Source organism: Sciurus vulgaris, assembly GCF_902686455.1.
Source record: "Sciurus vulgaris genome assembly, chromosome: 6".
Classification (NCBI taxonomy): domain Eukaryota; kingdom Metazoa; phylum Chordata; class Mammalia; order Rodentia; family Sciuridae; genus Sciurus; species Sciurus vulgaris.
Window position 1 is genome coordinate 36,480,320 of NC_136466.1, and position 24,194 is coordinate 36,504,513.

Consider the following 24,194-nt stretch of genomic DNA (forward strand, 5'->3'; position numbering starts at 1 on the left):
AATGGAACCAGTTGTCTATGGACTGAAACCAAAAGCCCCTAAATAAACTTTTCCTCCGGTAAAATTGTTCTGGTCATATCCTTTTAGTCACAATAGAAAAAAGCTGACTAAAACAACTCATATCCTCTTCTCTTGTCAGAATGCCAATGGCACCACATTAGTATCTGACTGGTGGAGAAGTGTGGCCATTGTGAACTGATCCTTCTCAGACTCTCAGACCTGCCAAGAACACAACCTCATTCTCCACAAGTGGTCACAGTGCACTTTATTCCCATCTCATTCCCTTAGCAAGTGGTGATACAAATCAGCACTTACTCCCCGCTGCACAGTGATCATAGCAAGTAAGCATCTCAAGAGATCTCCCCTTCAAACTTCCAAACAAGGAAAGCAATAAAACCCTGAGGTCTACTAAAAACCGTTTTCTACAAGGAACAGGATGGGCTCCATAGTCAGAGGGATGTTGACAGAAAACATTACTAACCCTCTTTTCTCCTCCTACCCCAAGTCTCTGCCTCTCCCCAGTACCTTCCACAGAGCCCCCTTCACATCCTTGTTCCTTAGGGTATAGATCAGAGGATTGAGCATGGGAATAATTATAGTATAGAAAAGAGCAACAAATTTTCCCTCACTCTCAGAGTAACTGCCTGTAGGTTGGAGGTATGTGTACATGGCTGAGCCATAAAAAAGGCAAACCACCAGGAGGTGGGAGCCACATGTTCCAAAAGCCTTTCTGCGCCCAGCCATTGACTTGATCCTCAGAACTGCCTGAGCAATGTGTGCATAGGAGACTAGAATCAGGGCTGCAGGAACAACAATGATTATGACTCGGGCCACAAACATCTTGGCCTCTGTGCCTCCTGTGTCCTCACAAGCCAACTTCTGGAGTACAGGCATCTCACAGAAGAAGTGGTTCAGGTAATGGAGGCCACAGAGAGGCATGGCCATCATGAGGTTTGTCTGAATCAGCGAGTTCACAAGTCCTCCCACCCAGGCAGCAATAGCCAGTGACTGGCAGAGAAGAGGGTGCATGATGGTTGTGTAGTGGAGTGGACGACACACAGCAGCATAGCGATCAAAGGCCATCACCACCAGGAGCACACACTCAGTTCCACCCAGGGAGAGGTAGATGAAGAGCTGGGCCACACACCCTCCATAGCTGATGGTCCTGTCAAGTCCAGAAAGATTGATCAGCAACTGGGGCACAGTGCTGGTGGTATAGCAGAGGTCCAGGAAGGAGAGGTGGCAGAGGAAGAAGTACATGGGTGTGTGCAGTCGAGGGTCCAGCTGTGAAAGAATGATGATGGTGGTGTTGCCGAAGAGGGTTAGGGAGTAGAAAATCAAAATGTAAATAAAGAGGATGAGTTCCAGTTGAGGCCAATCTGAGAATCCCACCAAAATGAAGCCCTCTCCAAAGCTGGTGTTGAAACTTCCCATAGCCTTGCACCTGCACAAATAATAGAAGACCATTTAATGCCTCCTATGAAGAACTTGGATTAAAACATTACTTTACAATCATCCATCAGTATTCCAACACCGTGCTTATCATTTTCTGTTTTACTATCAAGTTCAGTTCTGTTCACTCTTCTATTCTTTTTGTTTTTCTCTTATCCCTCCTCATTGCATTGAAATTAGGACATAATGAAGCAATGTAAAAAGTGCTTTTAAAACCTAACATGCAAAAATGTAGCATTGCTATTCTCTATTGCTCTCTTTTACTCTTCCCTTTGGTCTATTAGGTCTATTAGGTATCTGTTTCATATTTCCAAGTGTTTTTTTAATAACCACCATAGTAAAGAGCCTTAGGATGCATATTAGGCCCCTACTGATCAATTCTACCACTGACCAACTGTACCACCTGAAAAACTTATGAGTTACTTAACTTACATTTAAAACTAAGAAAATAACTTATTTAATAAAATTTTGATTAAAATTAAATGATGTAGTGCATTCTGCAAGTTACAATAAAAAGAACTAGTCTCACTTTTAACAGTTATAATGCTCCGTCTCTAATATTAGTTTCATGTAATTGAGTCAGCTTAATTCATTCACCCTAGTATTCCTATTCCAGGGCAATGCCTGGGAAGGAAAAGACCCTCAGAAACTATTTTTTAATTACTTAATGAATTCATTCCCCAACCTGACACTGTTCCTTTTACACATAGGAAACTGCAAACTTAACAACCATTTGCAAAAGCAATTCTTAGAAAGTAATATAAAGTTGTCATATCATACTTCCTGTTTTAATTTTTTTTATTGCAAAGGAAGGGTGGTACTGGCAACACACACACACACACACACACACACACACACACCAGGCATGGTGAGGAACCTCTGTAATCTCAGCAACTCTGGTGAATGAAGTAAGCAGGTTGTGAACTCAAGGCCAGCCTCAAGAACTTAGTGAAACCCTGTCTCAAAAATCTTAAAGTATAAAGGACGGACAATGTAACTCAGTGATAGAATGCTCCTGAGTTCAATCCCTAATACTACGGACAGACCAATGTAACAGAAGACATGGCCCAGATATAAATATTAACATATATGGTTAATTTTTCATCAGGGCACCAAGAAGAAAAAAAGAAGAAAGGATAATCTCTTCCATAAATGGCTGAGAGAAATGAATTTAAATATCAAAGGAATGAAATTAGACCGTGTCTTTATCATATACAAAAATGACTCACAGAGAATATGACAAGGATATCCTGTCATTTGCTATGACATGGATGAAACTGGGGGACACTATGTAAGGGAAATAAGCCAGAAGCCAACAATAAAAATTGCATAAAACCATTACATGTGCATTGTAAAAGTCAAATATACGAAGGTAGTAAAAAAAACAAACAAACCACGGTTGTCAGGAATAAGATGAGGGAGTAAATATGTGGTAGAAAATATTTAAAATAAAAAAAGTCTAGAGATATAATAATAACATGAAGAATATAGGTAAAAAAGTCATGCCACATATGTGATTTGTGCAAAATGAGTAGATTATTTTCTCTTGTAAGGTAAATTAAGAAAATAAGAAACTTCGTGATGGTGTACAAGTTAATTTGCTTCATGAGAGTAACTATTTTACTACTTACGTGTTTTATACATGAGGAAATTTATTTTTAAATGAAATAAGAAATAAAAAAATGCAAGACAAAGATGAATTGGAGAGTAGTGGCAAAACCTCAATATAAAAGTCAACAGAGCCTATGTTAGTCAATTTTTCATCACTATTACCAAAACTCATAACACAAACAACTTGGAGGACAAAAGATTTATTTTGACTTAAAAATTTCTCAGGTTTCAGTTCATGGTCAACTGACTCCACTGCTCTGGGCCTCAGTTGAGGCAGAACATCATGGAGGAAGGACCTGGTGGAAGACAGTTGCTCAGCTCATGGAACCCAGAAGCAGAGAGTTGGGGAGGCAGATACAAATATAGTCCCCAAGGGCAAACCATCATGACATTCCTTCCTCCAACCATGCCCCACCTGTCTACAGGCTCCACCACTTCCCAGTAAACAATTCAAACATTCAGAGGCTAGAAAAATGTTTCCTCATTACTTAGAATATTATGTTTGATATTATCAAGCACAACACACAACACTGATATTCTATATTTTGCTACTCTCAAATTATCTCTTTAAAATTTAACTCTTACTCCTAATTCCCATAACACCAAACATTTTGACATTTCCATATCTGATACTGTTGACTGTCTGCATTACAAAGATCAGTGATTTATCTGTTTTTGTGTCCCAGCATATGAATCGGTATCTATGCATAATCTCTGTAAATAAACTTTTATTTTTGCAGTGCTGAGAATCAAACCTATGAATAAATACCTCCTACATGCTTGGAAAACATTCTACCACTGAGCAATAATAAACTTCTTGAGATCAAAATCATGTACTATACTCTTCTAAATTACTAATTTAATAGTATTGTCTGATTATAATAGAACCACATTAGAATCAGAACATTTAATCTACTATATGTGAAGCAAGATATTCTAAAAACTCCTTATTATAATTACCTTCATCTATCCTTCAATTTGAACTGATTTTTCCTTTCTCCAGTTATGATTGCACATGTAGATCTCTGATTACTTTTGAGAGGTTTTAAATCACTATGAAGCCTAGCCTAGCCACCAAAGAGTCTTTCTCCCCATTCTCCAACAGTTTACATTTCCACAGACACATTCTCTCATTCAATTTCATCACACTTACACTAGATAACACACAATCTCCTTCAATGAGGGTGATCTCCAAGACTTTTCTATTAAATCCTTCATAATAGCATAGTAATGTTTTCCATTGTAGAACCAGAAAACCACAATTGGGGTCTAATCAGACACCCCAAAATTTTAATTTAACAAATTTCTTTTTTAATTCTGACTCCCAACACATCCTTGTCTCCAAATATAAAGGATTCTCTCCAACTTCCAGGATTCTCTCCAACCTTTCTTAAATGATTTTCAATAATTCTAACAATGACTCTGTTCTTGGCCTCCTGGTTCTGATGTCTGCACTTTACATGTTTAGAGCAATGGCATCACAGGATTGAGTTCTGGAAGACACCACGAAGCCAGAGTGGCATACCCAGTCAGTTCTCACCCAGAATTCTTTTTTTTCTTTCTTTTTTTTTTTCTCACCCAGAATTCTATGAAAGAAAACTGCTACATTTACCTCCCTCGATTCTATTGCCTTCAAGATGATGTGAGACCCATTCAACATTGGTGGCATCTAGAGATGTCTGGGAAAGACAGGTTCCTCTTTGGTCCTGACTTTACCTGTGGAGTGGAGGACTTGCACCAGAGTCTTGTCCTGGAGAAGTCATGCTTCCATATGGTTCCCTCCCTCAACAGGGGAGCCAGCTGAGGCCCAGAACCCAGGAGGTGGAAGCATCTCCCCACTGCACTCTGGTTCAGTCACCCTAACCAGTTGAGACAGGAAGAAGCTGGTGTTGATCTCCCCGCAGGGGAGAATGGGCCGAGCTTTGCCAATTACCCCCTGGGCACCCTGGCACAATCTCTTTAGGAGCAGTGGAGAAAGAATTGTTTATTATGACTGGCCTTTGGGACCTCTGGGCCCAAATGTGGCAATTATAACCAACTGACTGGCTCAAGTTCAGCCTTGCAGTTCTCAGTTCTCTCCATCCTCACATTCTGCCCAAACCAAACTGACATATCTTGTGTGCTCAGAAAACAGCATCTCCCTTGCTCACAGGACTTTGTAGCCTGGGATTCCTCACACATCCCCTACTTTGACCCTCATCCTACCAGACCTCAGTCAAACCAAATTCCACATCTCATCTGAAGTCAACATGTTCACTACAATATAAATGTCTTCCTTCTCTGGATTCTCATGTCTCCTTTATGTGTATCATCGATAAACATAAGAATACTTATCATGTATAGATTCATGGATAAAAACTTCTTCATGAAAACTTTGATGCTTTAAAATCTCTCTCACACACTATACTCAATGTATTAATCCTTATTTTGTTATACCCTGACATTGTTCACAACAAACTTAAAAATTAAGTGGGTTCTTTATCAGTTCATTCCACAATTATTATTGTGAGCCATGCATACTGGTCTGAATGCTTGAAAAATAAAAAAGAAGCCTTGAAATTTATCTGTGACCATTTAAACCCATAGATGATGTAGAGAAGATAGCTCTGCCATAACTGTCTTTGTCACCTTGGAAAGCTGTCTTGACATGCTTGAGCCTCAGTTTCCCCATCATTAAGATGATGATAATGTGGCCTATCCTGTACCACTGTTTGTACATTAATGGCACACATATGCTAGGTGCCTGGTGGGTGGTGGACATTCCTTAGTGGTAGTGATATTGTTTAACAAACATCTATTTTATCTCTTCTCTTTTTCTAATAATGAAGAAAATATGATCCCTATCTACAAGGAAATTTTCAGTCTTGTAAGAGACAGATATCCCCAAAAATAATTACAAATGAGGTGGTCAGTTTAAATTCTCTACTCTTGTTCAAAGAAATTAAAAACATAGGATTATTTAAAACAATATTACCAGACTGGATCTTCCTTTATATGCAGTTAAGAAAATGCCACAAAATATAATTTTACAGTTATGAAAGAGAGTTACTCTCCAGTAGGCTGGGGAAAGTCTACCTAGATGAACTTCTCTTTGAAAGAAAAATAATACCTGAAACATGCTTCTTATGATGCTACTTAACCTTTATGTGTTAACCCAATTAGCCCTCAAAGTAACCTTGGGTGAATTATCATTCCTTTTTTAAAGACGAGGACACTAAAGCAGAGGGTTCAAGACTATATAGTACCAGACTATAACCCAGGCACGAATGAGCTAAGCAGGCTCCCAATTACATGGTAGTGATGTCTTTTTTTTTTTTTTTAAATACTTAATTGTTTTATTGCTCAAGTAAACACAAATAAAATGAAGCAAAAATACACAAGTGGAATCTTTCAAATAAACAACAAAACAATAAGTCAAAAGGAATATTTTTTCTAAATAATGTGACCATTATTCATAACATTTGACACATAAAGTTATGATGGAAATAAAGTTTGCATAGCACCTACTATGTTCTAAGATTCATATAATACATGTAAAATGTGTCTGTTCATTATGGTCACATAATGAATATAAGATAGTATTATCCCCATTCGTTCACCTATGTGTTGCTTATCCGCGGGCTAAGAACAGAAAAATGTTGAAGTAAACCTTAGCATAGAAGAATCTGATCTCACCTCACAAATTTAATCCAAGAAAAAACAGTAAATCTTCTGTTGAAATATATAGAGATTCAATGAAGGGGTGTATATGTGATACCATATGAATATATAATGATTGGATAGGTAGGTAGATGATAGATAGATAGATAGATAGATAGATAGACAGATAAATAGAGAAGGGTGATTTTAGTCAAATGGAATTATATGAAGTACATAATTCTGTATTACCAAATTTACATTTTATCAGTTTAACATGTTAAGAGTATATTGAAAAGAGAGAGGTACGTCCCTGAGTTTGAGTCTCAGTTCTGATACTTATTCATCATATGTCCATGTGCAAGTTATTTATTCTCTCTGAGCCTCTGTTTATTTAATCAGTTAAAAATATTAACCTACCTGGGATGATTAATTCTTTATATATACTTGACTAGGCTATGATGCCCAGTCATTTGGTCAAATATCAGTTTAGATTTTTCTAGGAGGTATTTTTTTAAGTGCAATTAACATTTAAATCGGTGGACTTAGAGTGAAGATTACACTTTACAGTATGGGCAGACCTCATCCAATTGTTGAAAGTCTTAAAAGACCTCCTCCCCTCAGCAGGAAGGCATTTGGTCCTTGGGTTGCCTTTAGATTCAAGACTGCAAAGTCAACTCTTCCCTGAGTCTCCAGCTTCCCTGGGTCATATTAGCCTTGAATAATTTATTTAATCTCTCTGATCCTCAGAGAGATTATTTTTGGGGATATCTGTCTCTTACAAGACTGATAATATGACATGGTAGTGATGTCTTATTTCTGTATTATATAAATCTACACATGTGTGGTTATACAAGAATAAAGAAAAGTATGGGAAGATTCACCATAAAATGTGCATGGTTATACTGCTTGTTAGATGAAGAGTATTGAATGTGGGAGAGTGATTGCTTTTTCTTGGTATGGTAATAGTTTCCTTTACCATATAATTAGCATAGATTGCTTTCAACATCTTTATTGATAAATTATTCACATATCCTACAATTCTCACATTTAAAGTATGGAATTTGATTATTTTTATTACATTCCAAGAACTGTGCATCCATCATTTTTTAATATTTCACCTCCAAAATGACACCTCTGGCCCATTTGCAAACACTCATAGTTCTCACCCTCAAATCTAGGCAAGAACTAATGAATTTTCTGTCTCTATACATTTAACTTTTCTGGACAGTTCATATAAATGGATTCTTAATTTTCAGTCTGTCAAATCTCTCTCTTCCCCTAGCATAATCCTTTCCAGGTTTATCCAGATAATAGCATATATCAGCACATCATTCTTTTCCATGGCTGAACAACATTCCATTGTATGATTAAATCATTTTGACCTGTCTATTTATCTTTTGAATGCTATTTGGATTGTTGTCAGTTTTTGGCTATTATGAATCATGCCGCTATAAAACATTCATATAATAATTTTTGTGTGCACATATTGATTTCTGTAATTTCAAGTAAAATAAAAGTAAAATCAAATATTTTGATGAATAGACATTAATTATACATGTCAAAAACATAAACATATTATTTTGCAAATAATTTTACTCCTCTGCATAATTTCAACAGAGAAAGAGAGTCGGGGGAGAGAAAGGAAAGCAAAGAAGTCTGGAAAGGCATTTAACAACATATTAGTTAGTTTTAACTGAGCTTTTGCTTGTGTTTAAATATCAATAAAATTTACATAAAAATCTAGATTTTATTCTTCTCTGAAACGCTAAAAGATATGGCAACACTGTAACTAAATTGTCTCAAATAAAATTAACTGGAGTTTAGCAAAAGCTGCCCTACACTGAACAAGCATGAAGTTGTTTCACCCAACCAGCCCCTTTCTGTACATATCCTCCTTGTACCATGAATATTGGATTTGTAACCCTGAGTTTTCAAAGGTCAGGAGGCAAAGTCTGGGAATTCTAGCACAGTAAATAAGATTTGGAAGCAAATTTTGAGGCCCTTAGCTGATTCACAGACCTTCTAAGCACCGTAGCTAACCATGGCCATGCAGCTCCTATCTAAAGTCTCAGGGAAGGGGCCCTCACTACTTTCTAGGAAGCACTTATATTTTCTAATTTTTTGATTTGACAAATCATAATGGTATATGTTTATATGGTCCAATATATGAAATCTTCATGTGTGTATAAAATGTGCATGATTCACTCAAGGTAACTAACATTTCCATAACCTTGCTTACTTAACATTTTTCATAGTGAGACATTTAAAATCTACTCTTAGTTATTTTGTAATGTGTAATGTATTATCATTGCCTAGGAACACCCTGTTATGCATCTCTTACCTTCATAAATTCTTCCTTCTGCTCAGCTAAATTCAACTTCCTATAGATTTCAATATATCCATCCTTATTCTTACCTTCAGAATCATAAGAAAAATTAAACCTGAGCTCACTTCACAACATCTTTCTATCATTTATAGTTAGCAGAAAGTCCTGTGAATACTTTTAACCAAACCCTCAGAATAATTTAATGAATTCATTGTGACAAAGAAATTAGTTCAATGAAAAAGCCATAATTAAAACAAAATTCTTTTGGTTCTGAGTGTGAAAATCTTTTCCAATTCTACTAAGTACATGTAACCACAGGAATAAATATGAAGAAATGGAAGCGTGAAAGCAGCTGTCAATGGCCTCTTCAGATGGCTCTCCACTGGGGTGGTGGGGAGCTGAGGATTTTATGTTAATTGCTACATAAATTCATGGAAACAACATACCATTGTTTAATCATTATATTTGAAGAACAAACTACTGTGTTATTTCAGATATTTTCCCACTTCAAACTGTATGGTAGTGAAGAATTTTATGCATGGCTCTTATGCTGTGGGCAAGGGTTGTTCTAAATGATTTATCACAATCAAATTTGAGTCAGAAAACATACTTATGTTTTCTTCAACAATAAAAGTACTCCAAAACACTGGAACTCATCTCATCCCTGTCATTTAAAAAACAATAAAAACAAAAACAAAAACAAACCTTTAAATGTTTGCTAATCTGAAGAGTATAATATTATACTTTATCAAGGTTTTAATTTGCACTTCTTTAATCATGAGAGAGGTTGAGAATTTTTTCACATGGTTTATAGTCCAATTTTCTTCTAGAATTATCTGAATATGTATTTTCTCTTTAATTGTGATGTTTGTACTTTTCAACAAGATTTATAAAATCAATTTATTTTGTACATATGATCTATTTTGCACATTGCAAATACCTCCTAATCTCTAGCATGGTTTTCATTTTATTTATGAGGACTATGTATGCATGTGTGTGTGTGTGTGTGTGTGTGTGAGAGAGAGAGAGAGAGAGAGAGAGAGAGAGAGAGAGAGAGACAGACAGACAGACAGAAAGAGAGAGAGCATTCATGAACATTTGTGTATCCACATACATTTAATACTTACCTTTTCCTTTCAAGTCTTCTCAAAAACTGAATCTCCATGCCTGCACACCCAAATTTATTGTGGCATTATTCACAAGAGCTAAGATATGGAATCAGCCTAGGTGCCCATTAATAGATAAATGCATAGAGAAAATGTGGTACTTCTATACAATGGAATACTATCCAACTGTAAAGAAGGATGAAATCCTGTCATTTGTAGCAATGTGTATGGAACTGAAAGAAATTTGCCAAAATGAAATAAACCCAACACAGAAAGACAAGTATTACATGTTCTTCTTCATTTGCAGAAGCCAAAAAAGGAAATAAATAAAAAATTAAAAAGCAACCCTACCTGAAAGTGGAATAGTGAATACAAGAAATTGAGAAGGGCGTATGCAGGAAGGTTGAATTTGATCAATGAGTGTTATATGCATGTATGGAAACACCATACTGAATCCCATTAATATTTACAATTAATGCATGTTAACAAAAAAATTTTAAAAACTAAAAAAAAAAAAAAAAAAAAAAGAGTCTCCAAGTTAAGGACCTAGAAATATCCTTCTCCATGCCCTTCTGAAAGTTTGGTATCTTGCTGTTCATGCTGAGGCTTTGAATTGACTTGGTATGTAGTATAACATATAGATCTATTTATTTCCTTTTGGATCATCTATTCGAGTAACACTTATTAAACAATTCTGGTTCCCTAGCAAATTTTCCTTTGTCATAAACAAAATTTTCTGTTTCTGTTGGTCCTTTGTTCTGTTCCATCTTCTGCTGTCCCTGTAACCAAAAGTTCAGTCCTTGTCCCGGATGCCAATTCAATAATGAGGACAGGTTTTGAAAAAAAGATAAAAGAAGTATTATTACTTTGCTAGCAAAGGAAAAGCACAGGGCACTCCTGTCCCAGAGGCTGATTCTCCCCATCAGGAGGAACAGGGGGCTTTTAAAGGAGTTCTTCAAAGGCTACATTCCAGGTGTGCCCTGACAGGGGGTCCCAGGGCACCTTAATGGTGTGTTAGCATTCACTTGTTAATTTGGGAGATATTCACTTTCTAGATCCTCTGGCAGATATCTCCTTCCTGTGGACCCCAGATAACTCAAGGTAATCTTGTTCCCTACCCCCAGGTTAGGGAGGGAGAGAAGGAGAAGAGGAAAAGGAAAACATGATCCTTTTAAAAATAAGCCTCAGAGCTATATTCAAAAGGTGAAGTGGATCACTGCTACATTCCTTTCATTAATTTATTTTTAGATCTACAGTAACTTCATAATTTATAGCCCAAGTCTCCAATTCCTTTTTCAGAATTCTCTTTACTTTTGTGACTCTTCAGTCTTCCATGAGAGTGTTAGGATCTATTCAAATTGTAAAGGCCCCTGTTTGGATGTTTTTAGAATTACGTTGGGAAATAATTAGAATTAGATTGAGTAAAATAGGAATTTATAGTGTGAATATTCTCTCTCTCTCTCTTTCTTTCTGCCACCCCCTCTCTCTTTCTCTCTCTCAGAGTTGGGAACCCCATCTTCTTCTATCATTAGACACAAAAACTCTAGTCACCCCAGCCTTTGGACTTATATGATAAGCCCTCAGTTTTCAGGCCTTCACCTGGCCTGAGAGTTACACATTGATTTCCCTTGTTCTGAGACTCTAGACTTTAACTGAGCTACCCTACTGGCAATCACAGGGTCTCCAGCTTGCAGGTGGTCTGTTGTGAGGCTTCTTGTGCTCCACAACTGCATGAGCCAATTACCCTGATAAATGCCCTCACACCTGTCTGTCTCCCACCCCACCCACCTTTCTCCCCCACTCCCATTGGTCCTGTCTCTAAGGAGCCTAACTAATGGATGGGCATGCGAACATCTCTTTGAAACCTTGCTTTCGATTCTTTTGGATATAGACTCAGAAATAAAAATAGCTGCTTTCATTTATTTATTTTAGGAAACTCCATGTTGTTTTCTATAGAGATGACACCAATTTACACTCCCTCTAAGAGTACATGAGGAGTTTCAGTTTTTCCATTTTCTCACCAATCTTTATTATCTTCAGTTTTTTTTTTTTTTAAATAGTATTTACCTTAATGTGTGTAAATAGTATGTGCTTGGGGTTTTGATTTGCATGAACCTAATGATTAGTGATTTTGGCATCTTTTTATACACTATTCAGATAGCTTTGTAAGAGCAAAGTCTCTTCAACTCCTTTGAACATATTTTAATCATGCTATCCATTTTTTTTGTTGTTAAATTGTAGGTGGTCTTTATATATTAGTAGATATGTGATTTGGAAAAATGATTTCCCATTGGGTACTTTGCCCTTTCACTCTGTTGATTGTGACCTTTGATGAATAGAATTTTTGAATTTTGATGTGGTCCTGTTTATCTAGTTTCACCAATGCTGCCTATGCTTTTGGTGTAATATCCAGGAAGTCATTGCCAAATGCAATGTCATGAAGATATTCTCTTGTGTCTTCTTCCAAGAGTTTTATAGTTTTCCATTTTGTGTTTAAGTATTCGACATATTTCAAGTTAATTTTTATATATGTGTGTGTATATATATATAATATATATTTTATATATATGCATGTGTATATTATGTATATACATATATCATATATATTATATATAATAAGTTGAGAATCTAAATTCATCCATCTCAAGAGGATAGCCAATTTTCTGAAAACCACTTGCTAATGAGACTCCTCTCTCCATTGTACCATCTTGGCATCCTGTTCACCTCTCTAACATTTCTTCCTAATCTCAATCTTTATTACAGATTTGCTCTCAGAAAATGGAACTGGCAGTATGTTATACTAAAGGTTTTGTTTAGGATTGCAGAAGCGTGGGCCTTGGCTTCACACTTAATTTTCTATCTGAACTGGAATAAATTCTTTAAAACTTTTGAACCTTAGTTTCATCATAAATAAGCAGGAAATATAACTCAATAGTTATAAAATTAATGACAATTTATGCAAAACAAATTTTCAAATATTAAGCAAATATTACTGATTGTTACTGGAATAAAAGATGACTAAATCAAATTAAAATTTGAGAAGACTGCAAAAGGCAAGACCAACATACCTGCACTTTTTGTTATGAAACCATCATTTAAGTACAAGGAATGAAAAGGCAGTGGTAGAAATCTGTTACTACCATGAAGACAGATATGTAGAAATATGGAATATAGAAAAGCACAGAAATAAACTTTTAGATATGTGGTCAAAGGATAAAATATTTATGAATCTTTATTTTGCTTTTTCTTTATTTTATAATGCTCTTTGAAATAACTTTTTGTCTATATACTTTTCTTCCTTTGTGTACAACATGTAGTTTTTTTATTTAAAAATTTTTCCTCTTAGTTCATAATTTCTATACTCATTTCTTCTCTAGTCTCTTCTCTCTTTCATGGGAAATTTCTTCTCCATGACACCAGCAGCATGACTGAGACTCTTGGTGAGGCTGACAAGATGTTGCTCTCTCCCTTTATTCAGTGATGATCAATTGAGTGACAGCAGGTCTGCCCCATGAAGTTTGCTCCAAATGTTGCAGAAGGGGAATAACTGTAAGAGACTTTTAAAACAGGCCCTGAGATAGAAATGAATATGACCAGAATCACAAATGATAAGAAAATCAGGGTGAACTTATGTCCTATGCCTTGGTCATAGTGCCATCTATGTGGCACCATGTCTGAAGCTGGCTGTTGATAAAAGTGTGGTCATTCTGAACGGATTCTTCTCTGACTCTCAGACCTGCCAAGAACACAACCTCATTCTCCACAAGTGGTCACAGTGCACTTTATTCCCATCTCATTCCCTTAGCAAGTGGTGATACAAATCAACACTTACTCCCCGCTGCACAGTGATCATAGCAAGTAAGCATCTCAAGAGATCTCCCCTTCAAACTTCCAAACAAGGAAAGCAATAAAACCCTGAGGTCTACTAAAAACCGTTTTCTACAAGGAACAGGATGGGCTCCATAGTCAGAGGGATGTTGACAGAAAACATTACTAACCCTCTTTTCTCCTCCTACCCCAAGTCTCTGCCTCTCCCCAGTACTTTCTACAGAGCCCCCTTCACATCCTTGTTCCTTAGGGTATAGATCAGAGGATTGAGCATGGGAATAATTATAGTATAGAAAAGAGCAACAAATTTTCCCTCACTCTCAGAGTAACTGCCTGTAGGTTGGAGGTATGTGTACATGGCTGAGCCATAAAAAAGGCAAACCACCAGGAGGTGGGAGCCACATGTTCCAAAAGCCTTTCTGCGCCCAGCCATTGACTTGATCCTCAGAACTGCCTGAGCAATGTGTGCATAGGAGACTAGAATCAGGGCTGCAGGAACAACAATGATTATGACTCGGGCCACAAACATCTTGGCCTCTGTGCCTCCTGTGTCCTCACAAGCCAACTTCTGGAGTACAGGCATCTCACAGAAGAAGTGGTTCAGGTAATGGAGGCCACAGAGAGGCATGGCCATCATGAGGCTTGTCTGAATTAGCGAGTTCACAAGTCCTCCCACCCAGGCAGCAATAGCCAGTGACTGGCAGAGAAGAGGGTGCATGATGGTTGTGTAGTGGAGTGGACGACACACAGCAGCATAGCGGTCAAAGGCCATCACCACCAGGAGCACACACTCAGTGGAGCCCAGAGCAAGGTAGATGAAGAGCTGGGCCACACACCCTCCATAGCTGATGGTCCTGTCAAGCCAGAAAGATTGATCAGCAACTGGGGCACAGTGCTGGTGGTATAGCAGAGGTCCAGGAAGGAGAGGTGGCAGAGGAAGAAGTACATGGGTGTGTGCAGTTGAGGGTCCAGTCGGGACAGTGCAATAATGGTGGTGTTGCCAAAGAGGGTTAGGGAGTAGAAAATTGAAATGTAAATAAAGAGGATGAGTTCCAGTTGAGGCCAGTCTGAGAATCCCACCAAAATGAAGCCCTCTCCAAAGCTGGTGTTGAAACTTCCCATAGCCTTGCACCTGCACAAATAACAGAGGACAATTCAATGTCTCCTATGAAGAAAATGAATTAAAAATTATATTATAATATTCCCTCGTACTACAAAATCATGCTTTTTATTTTCTGTTTTCCTATTCAGTTCATTTCTAACCAGACTTCAATTCTTACTCTGTTCTTCAAACTGGAAATCACTGTGTCAGAAATGATGGCATCGTTTCAACCAGTCTTGTGTCTGTTGTTTCTTTGTTCAGGTCACCCAGTCCTGTGGATCTGATGCCTCCTTGCCTAAAAATAGAGATGATGTATTCCCTCCTCATTGCAATGAGATTAGAACAAAATGTAGTAATGTAGAAATTGATTTTAAATATCTAACATGTAAGAATGCAGCATTATTCTTCTCTGTTGTTATCTTTTGCCCCTGTCCTTGGTCTTGGGTAGCTTATTTCAGGTTTTAATCAAGAATTAACCAGACTGGGGGCTAGGGTTATGCTTGTGGTAGAGCACTTGCCTGGTATGTGTGAGGCACTGGGTTCAATCCTAAGCACCACATAAAAATAAATAAAATAAAGGTATTATGTCCATCTACAACTAAAAATTTAAAAAAAAATTTTTTTTAAAAGAATTAACCAAAAAAAAAAAAAAAAAAAAAAGAATTAACCAAACTGAAATCATGAGTTTGATCTGTGGGTGCTGATACACTACCTTCTGCTGGGAGATCATAGCCAGTGTTCCTATCTTGCTGCCCTTCTCATTACCAGCTGACACCTGTCACAAAGGACTGAGTGTCAATTCAAGACTCTAGGGGAAAAAAACAATTAACAGAAGATAAATTCTGAATAATGTGTCATCACACCTTCAATACCCCTCCTTCCACTTCTTCAACTAATAAATCTCATACTCCAACTGCACAAAGAGAGTTATCCTTTCTTCTCTAGCATAGCTCTCTTTGTGTATTTTCTTTCTAGCACTTGGCCACTCACTGATATTCTTTTTATGTGTCTCTTTCCCTTTCTGAGTTGAGAGTTATTTGGTGGTAGAGAACAAATTGTATTTAAGAGTAAATATTAGCATTTTTATGGTACTCAAGATATGATGATGTTACTTTCATTTGTGCCACATAGTAGCTCTTAGATAAATTTTGTTGCATGGAACATTTGACCCTCCATAAAATCTCATGGAAATTCATTTCCTCCAAGAAACCTGCAGACTAACATATAACACACTCTGATGAACTACCAAAGTGGTTTAGGCATCAAAAGTTGCCTTCCATGAAAGATTGATCTTTCTTGTGGTAGAAATCCAATGATATCATATGAAAATATGTCAGAAAATAAAGCAGGGAACTGGTGATTAACAAAAGTCTGGCTTGTGCTCAGTATGAAATATCTTTTCCTAATTAGCTGATTTCTCTAATGCCAAGTTTACTGAACTAGAAAATCATCATCAATGGATCAATGTTGGATCAACGATAATGATGAATTTGGAGACTATCCTTAAGTACATTATGGAAAAAGATGAATGCAATGTGAATTTATGATAAAACTGTTAATTCACATGTACTTTAACCAATACTCCAAAGCTGTTTTTCTAATAACCATCACAGTGGATTACAACTGATTTAGCGTGCATACCAGATCCCAACCAATCAATTCTACCACTGACCAGATGAGCTACCTGTTCTGAAAAATTCATTTCTATGATTCTTAGTTTACTTACCTGAAAACAAAGAAAATAATTTATTAATGTAAAACTAATTTAGTAATGTAATACTAATGTAAAGTTTGGGATTAAAAAAAAAAGTTTGGGATTAAGTGGTATGACACATTCTGTAACTTACAATAAAAAAGAGAGAGAGAACTATTCTTTTTGTCTTTCTCCATAACTAATCTTAAAATTCCATGCAACTGTATCTGCTGAATTTATAACATAATTTTCTCATCTCCCAGGGCAGTACCTGGGGAATAAAAAGCTCTTGAAAAATATTGTTGAATGAATTAATGAAGGGAGGGGAGGGCAAAGGAAGGGAGGGACAGAATATTGTACTCCTTGAGTCTTCATGTCAATCATTTTGTATCACTTAGAACTCTCACATCCACCCAATTCTGGAAGAATGCAGTTCTCTACATTTTCTATGGCTAAAATCAGGTTAATAAATTATTCTGAAATGAATAATATGAGCACTTAAATCAGTCTGACCAAAAATTCACAGTTTTTCTAATGTGTCTTTAACATTTCCCTCTCTACTGACTCTTTCCCAACAGAAGTGACCTATGAACAAAGCTCAGCCATTGATAAACGTTTCTTTCACCCTAATGTCCCCTTTTACTTACAGTCTTATGTCTTTCTTCCTCTTCATAGATTACTTTATTAAAAGAGTTGTCTCTGCTCAGTGTTTCTACTACTGCCCCTTGAGCTCAGTCCACAACCCACTTCTATATGGATTTTGCCCTCTCTACTTTAATAAGAAAACACAATGAACATTTTCAGTTCCTTCTTTGTCACAGCATTTTACATGTTGACTACTTTCTCTTTCTACACAAAACATCTTCCCTTACCTTCCTGGATATCTTCCACTTTCTTTGGTCACCCCTCAGTCTCTAGGATACTCCTCTTTCTTTGTGCATCCCTTTCATGATGGGTTCCTCTTCAGGGTTCCATCCCAAACCCTCTTCTCTTACCAATCTAAAACACTTACTGGAAAATGCCATTCATTCCAGGGTTGGCATCACAGAGTCACTGTGTTGATAATCCCCAACCATGCCTCTACCAATCTCTTGTTTGAACTTCAGACTTCTATGAAGCATTTGTACTAATTATGCCAGGAAGGGTGGGGAAGGTCTCATTAGGGGAGCACACAGAATAAACCCAAACCTCCTTTCAAATGACAATAATCCATATACTGAAGGAAACAATCATGTCATGCAACCTTTACTAGATTCCACGTTCCTTAAGTGAGGGTTCAAAATGACCATTTTCTTAAATATTTTCCAAATCTGCCATTCTGGTAATGGAAAAACTGATGAAGTGATGTGACTGATTCTTCATGTTTCCTGTTTTTATAGCAGCTATCCCTATTTTCAAATAATTTGTCTGCAAATTCACATCTAAATAAATGTATGATGGCCAACACTCTGCAGTAGTCAAATTGAATTTTGAGGATTTCTCAAGTTCTGTCAAAGGCTTAGATTAAAACCTTTACAAAATACAGACTCAAAGGACAATGAAACCAAGGAGTCTTCTGAAAATATTTTTGAAAAATAGATGTTTTCACTGTGTATTTTGTATTATACCAGGGAATGCTTAAGGACAGGCATTATAGCTGATATTCATGTTTAAAGATCTGTTATATGGAAACGTTGGTAATTTGCTTTGTTCCTCTTCAAAGCCCAAACTAGGACAAACTGGTGAAATTTATAAGAAAACAGAATGTGACTCAAAATAAAACTTACAAAAATTAAAGCTGTCTAAATATACAGTGCCTAGAAAGGAAGTGATATTCCGGTCACTTGAAAGCTTCCTTCTCATTCAAAGGCTGAAATTTGAACTTCCTGAATGCTATAAAAATAGTTCCCTATTACCTGGAATATTAAGTTTGATAATATCAAGTACCAAACTCAACCCTTATATCCTATATTTTGCTACTCTTAAATTATCTTTCAAAACTTTAAGTCTTTACTCCTAATTTCCTTAAGAAAAACCAAGCTTTTTGATATTTGCATATTTCATACTGTTGATTGTCTGGTGTGCATTAAAAAAATCAGCAATTCCCTGTGTTCAACTCTGTGTTTTTGTTTCTGAGTATATGAATCTATGTCTGTGTATGATTTCCGTAGGTAGTAAATCTTTATTTATTGCAGTGCTTGGAATCAGACCGATGCCCTTTGCATGCTAGGCAAGCATTTGACCACTATCTACACCCCCAGCCAATAATAAACCTCTTGAGATCAAATATCATGTACTAGGTCTTTTTCCGGCTGGAACCATGGAGGTTGCCGAAAAGAAGAAAAAGAAGGTTCCTGCTGTGCCAGAAACCCTTAAGAAAAAGCGAAGAAATAATGCAGAGCTGAAGGTAAAGCACCTGAGGAAGAAGTTTGCCCAAAAGATGCTTTGAAAGGCAAGGAGGAAGCTTATCTATGAAAAAGTCAAGCATTACTACAAAGAATATAGGCAGATGTACAGAACAGAGATTTGAATGGCTAGGATGGCAAGAAAAGCTGGCAACTTCTATGTACCTGCAGAACCCAAACTGGCATTTGTCATCAGGATCAGGGATATCAATGGTGTGAGCCCAAAGGTTCATAATGTGTTACAACTAATTCGCCTCCGCCAGATCTTCAACGGCACATTCACTAAGTTCAACAAGGCTTCAGTTAACACGCTGAGGACATGGAACCATATATTGCATGGGATTACCCAAACCTGAAGTCAGTGAATGAACTAATCTACAAGCATGGCTAAGGCAAAATCAATAAGAAACAAATTACCTTGACAGATAATGCTTTAATTGCACAATCTCTTGGTAAATATGGCATCACGTGCATTGGAGGATCTGATTCATGAGATCCACACTGTTGGAAAATGCTTCAAAGAAGCAAATAACTTTCTGTGGGCCTTCAAATTATCTTCTCCAAGAGGTGGAATGAAGAAAAGACCACCCATTTCGTAGAAGGTGGAGATACTGACAACAGGGAAGACCAGAACAACAGACTTATTAGAAGGATGAACTACGGTATCTACCATCATATTTTTGTAATCTGGTCAGTTAATAAAAGAGTATCTGCTCTCAATGTAAATAACAAAATAATGTACTGTATCCTTCATAATTCAGTGATTCATTGATATTGTGTAACTATAATAGAGCCACATTTGAGACAGAAGTTTTTAATCTTCTGTCTGAGTGAAGCAGGATATTCTACAAAACCTTACTAATTACCTTCATTGTTAGAACACCCAACCTTCAATTTGATTTGAATTTTTCTTTCCCCTCTTATGCTTGTTTCATGTAGCTCTCTTAGTTTTCAGAGAACTGAACACACTACTAAATTTGGGCACAAAAGTATCCTTCTCCCTGTTCTCCATCACAGTCTGCACTTCCACAGATTTGATCATTCTTTGATCCTAATCCCATCGCTCTCATGCAAAAGTCACACGATCCCCAACATTTCCCTGAGTATTTAGGGTGATCTTCACAACTCTTCTATTAAATACTTAGTAATAGTACACTAATGTTTTCCAGTGTAGAAGCAGAAAAACAGTGGGAATCTAGTTAGCTTAATTAATATCCAAAAGCTAAATTCAATTAATTTCTTTTTTTAACTCTGACTCCTCACACAGCATTGTCTCAATATAGTGGATTCTTGCCAACTTCCAGGAGGTATCCTCTCCTTCAAGATAATGGTCTTGATTTATATGCAACAATTCCGACCATGACTCTGTTCTTGGCCTTCTGGTTCTGATGTCTACACTTTACATGTTTAGAGCAATGGCATCACAGGATTGAGTTTTGGAAGACACCATGAAGCCAGAGTGGCACACCCAGTCAGTTCTCACCCAGAATTCTATGAAAGAAAACTGCTACATTTACCTCCCTCGATTCTATTGCCTCCAAGATGATGTGAGACCCATTCAACATTGGTGGCATCTAGAGGTGTCTGGGAAAGACAGGTTTCTCTTTGGTCCTGACTTCATCTGTGGAGTGGAGGGCTTGCGCCAGAGTCTTGTCCTGGAGAAGTCATGCTTCCATATGGTTCCCTCCCTCAACAGGGGAGCCAGCTGAGGCCCAGAACCTAGGAGGTGGAAGCATCTTCCCACTGCACTCTGGTTCAGTCACCCTAGCCAGCTGAGACAGGAAGAAGCTGGTGTATTATCAGACCACCTTCTGCTGAACTCCCGCAGGGGAAAACTGACTAAGCTCTACCAGTTATCCCCTGGGAAACCTGGCACAATCTCTTTAGGAGCAGTGAAGAAAGAATTGTTTATCATGACTGACCTTGGAGACCTCTGGGCCCCAATGTGGCAATTACAACCAACTGACTGGCTCAGTCCAGTCTGTTCTCTCTATTCCCCACACTCTGCCCAAATTCTTTTGTATTCTGTGTCCTCGGAACACAGCTTCTAAGTATGGAGATTCCTTACAACACTTGGAATGGAACCACCATTTGACCTAGCTATCCCACTTCTTGGCCTATACCCAAAGGACTGAAAATCAGCATATTATAGTGACGCAGACACATCAATGTTTATAGCAGCTCAATTCACAATAGCTACATTGTGGAACCAACCTAGATGCCCTTCATAGATGAATGGATAAAGAAACTATGGTATAGGAGCTGGGGATATAGCTCAGTTGGTAGAGTGCTTGCCTTGCAAGCACAAGGCCCTGAGTTCAATCCCCAGCACCACAAAAAGAAGAAACTATGGTATATATACAGCCATGAAGAAGAATAAAATTATGGCATTTTCAGGTAAATGGATGGAGCTGGAGAATATCAGGCTAAGCGAGATAAGCCAAAACCAAAGACCAAATGTTTTAAGTGGATGCTGATATATAACGGGGGTGGGGGGATGTGGGGGGTAAGGAAAGAATGGAGGAACTTTGTGTAGGGGGAAATGAGGGGAGGGGAGGGGTAGGAAAGATGGTCAAATGAGACAGACATCATTATCCTATGTACATATATGATTACATGAATGGTGTGACTCTACATTGTGTACAACCAAAGAAATGAAAAGTTGTACTCTTCTTGTGTACAATGAGTCAAAATGCATTCTACTGTCATATATAACTAAATAGAACAAACATTAAAAAGAAAAAAAAAAGAGAGAGAATACAGTTTCTCCCTTGCTCATGAACTCTGTAGCCTGGGATTCCTCCCACATCCCCTACTTTGACTCCAATCCTACTGGCCTTTCAGTCAAACCAAATTTCATGTCTCACTTGGAGCCACCATGGTTACCACAATCCAAATGTTTCCTCTCTGGAATCATCTAATGTTCATGTCTCTTTTACGTGTATTATGGATCTGATAAATATTTATTTCTTTCATGCAAAGTTTGATGCTTGAAAATTCTCTTATATACTACACTCAATGTATTAATAGTCCTTATTTCATTATACCCTGGTATTGTCCACAAAAATTAAAAAATTAAATGCATTTCTTTATCAATTCATTCTATAATTATTTACTGAGCAATGAATACTAGTCTGGATGCTTGAGAAATAAAAAGCAAGATTCAAAATTTTTCTGAATCCATTCAAGGCACAGACGATATGGGAGAAATCATTCTGCCATATACCTAACTTTGTGATTGCAAAAGTCTGTGTTGACATGCTCAAGCCTCAGTTTTCCCATGGGTAACACGAAGTTTGTGTGGCCTGTCCTGTACCACAGTTTGTACATACACAATGTATGTGAGGTGCCTGGCTGGTGCTCGACATTCATTCTGTGGTAGTTAGTTTTACTGTAATTAAAAACATTTATTCAGTGTCTTTTCTTTGCCTGAAATAATGGAGAAAATATGTATCTGTCTATAAGGAGGTCCCCAGTCTAACAAGAGAGAAACATCACCTGAAATGATTGTAAACAAGGTACAAAATTAAAGATCTCTCCTTTTATTCATAAAGCATAAAACTTTAAAGGGAAATATGAGAAACATTTAAAACAGTATTACCATACCATATCTTACTTTACATACAAATTAGAAAAATTTCACAAAATGCTGTTTAGTTATAAAAGAAAGTTATTTTCCAAAAGGGTGGGAAATGTCTTCTTAGATGAAATACTTTTGGAAAGAAAAATAATACCTAAAACTTATATAATGTAACAGGCACTATTCTAAGAACTTGCACATATTAACACAATTACTCCTTGAGTCATAGTTGACCATTTTTATTCCTGTTCTATAAAAGAGGACATTGATACACAGAAGGTTCAAATAATTTTTTCAAGGTACACAGCTTCCCAGTGCCAGCAGTGCCAGACTCTTACACCCAGTAGGGGTTAAGCTAAGCAGGTTCACAGTGACATTGGTAGTGTTGTCTTATTTCTGTAATATATAAGTGGGTGAGTCTACATGTTTGCATATGTGTGGCTATACAAGCATAAAGAGAAGCATGGGGAGATTCACCCCAAACTATGCTTATTAGATGAAGAGTGTTGAATATGGTAAGGAGGTGGGGAGAGCGATGGATTTTTTCTTCATATAATAATAGTTTTCTTTACCATATAATTAGCATAGGTTGTTTTCAATATTTTATTTTTTTAAGTTCTATCACTGTGTATATCCATGGAATGCATTCAAGACATTCAAGTCATTTTTCAGCATACATTTTTAAAAAAGGAAGTTATATTTTCGTATAGATTCTGGAATATTATTAAGCCATAAAAAAGAATGACTTTATGACTTTTGTTGGCAAATGGATGGATCCGGAGATTATCACGCTAAGTGAAATAAGTCAATCCCAAAAAAACAAAGGTTGAATGTTCTCTCTGATATGCGGATGCTAACACAAAATGAAGGTGGGGGCAGGGAGGGAAGAATAGAAATTCAGTGAATTAGAAAGAGGGGAATGAAGGGAAGGGAGAGGGAATGGAAATAGGAAAGACAGTAGAAAGGATCAGACATAGATTCAATGATTTGAAGGGAAGGCAAGAAATGGTAGCAGGGAGGAAGGATGAAAGCATGGAATGTGCATATATGGAAACATCACCATGAAACCCATTGTACAATTAATATGATTGAAAAATTCTAACAAAAAAGATGATGAGAATAAAAATAAGGACTACTCAAAGGAAGTAGTCCTTTCTTTTGCCTTGGATGAAACTTGAGCATAATTAATAGATACATAAGAGTCTCATGGTCACTTAAAGGCTACAAACAGAATAATTTAATAAACTTTCCATGAACAAAAAACTAGCACAGTTGGAAAACTATAATTAAAACAAAATGTCTTTGATTCCAAGGGTGAAAAATCTTTCCCACACACTGCACAAAAAATATACACATAGGAGCTTGGAATGTAGCTCGGTGGTAGAGCACTTGCCTGAGTGAGACCCTGAATTAGGTTCCTGGCACTGCAAAAAAAAATTTTTTTAATAAACAGATAAAAATACATGGTACTGA

At 37.0% G+C, this 24,194-nt stretch overlaps 1 protein-coding gene and 2 pseudogenes across 3 annotated transcripts in view; 1 reads left to right on the forward strand and 2 right to left on the reverse strand.

The window, feature by feature from the left end:
* Positions 1-352: 352 nt before the first annotated feature.
* Positions 353-1,434, reverse strand: LOC306663706 (olfactory receptor 2Y1B-like; the record flags this gene model as incomplete). Its single annotated transcript, XM_079144252.1, has 1 exon — positions 353-1,434. One exon carries the CDS (start codon positions 1,432-1,434, stop codon positions 496-498), a length of 939 nt encoding a protein of 312 aa, XP_079000378.1. The 3' UTR covers positions 353-495.
* Positions 1,435-14,179: 12,745 nt separating this feature from the next.
* LOC306663714 (olfactory receptor 2Y1B-like) overlaps positions 14,180-24,194 on the reverse strand; it is a 51,352-nt pseudogene continuing 41,337 nt past the window's right edge. Inside the window, exon 3 of the transcript XR_013766672.1 lies at positions 14,180-15,094. The product of XR_013766672.1 is annotated as an olfactory receptor 2Y1B-like (transcript). The remainder of the gene's footprint in view (positions 15,095-24,194) is intronic.
* LOC306663717 (large ribosomal subunit protein uL30-like) lies at positions 18,942-19,797 on the forward strand (annotated as a pseudogene). Its single transcript has one exon. The product of its transcript is annotated as a large ribosomal subunit protein uL30-like (transcript).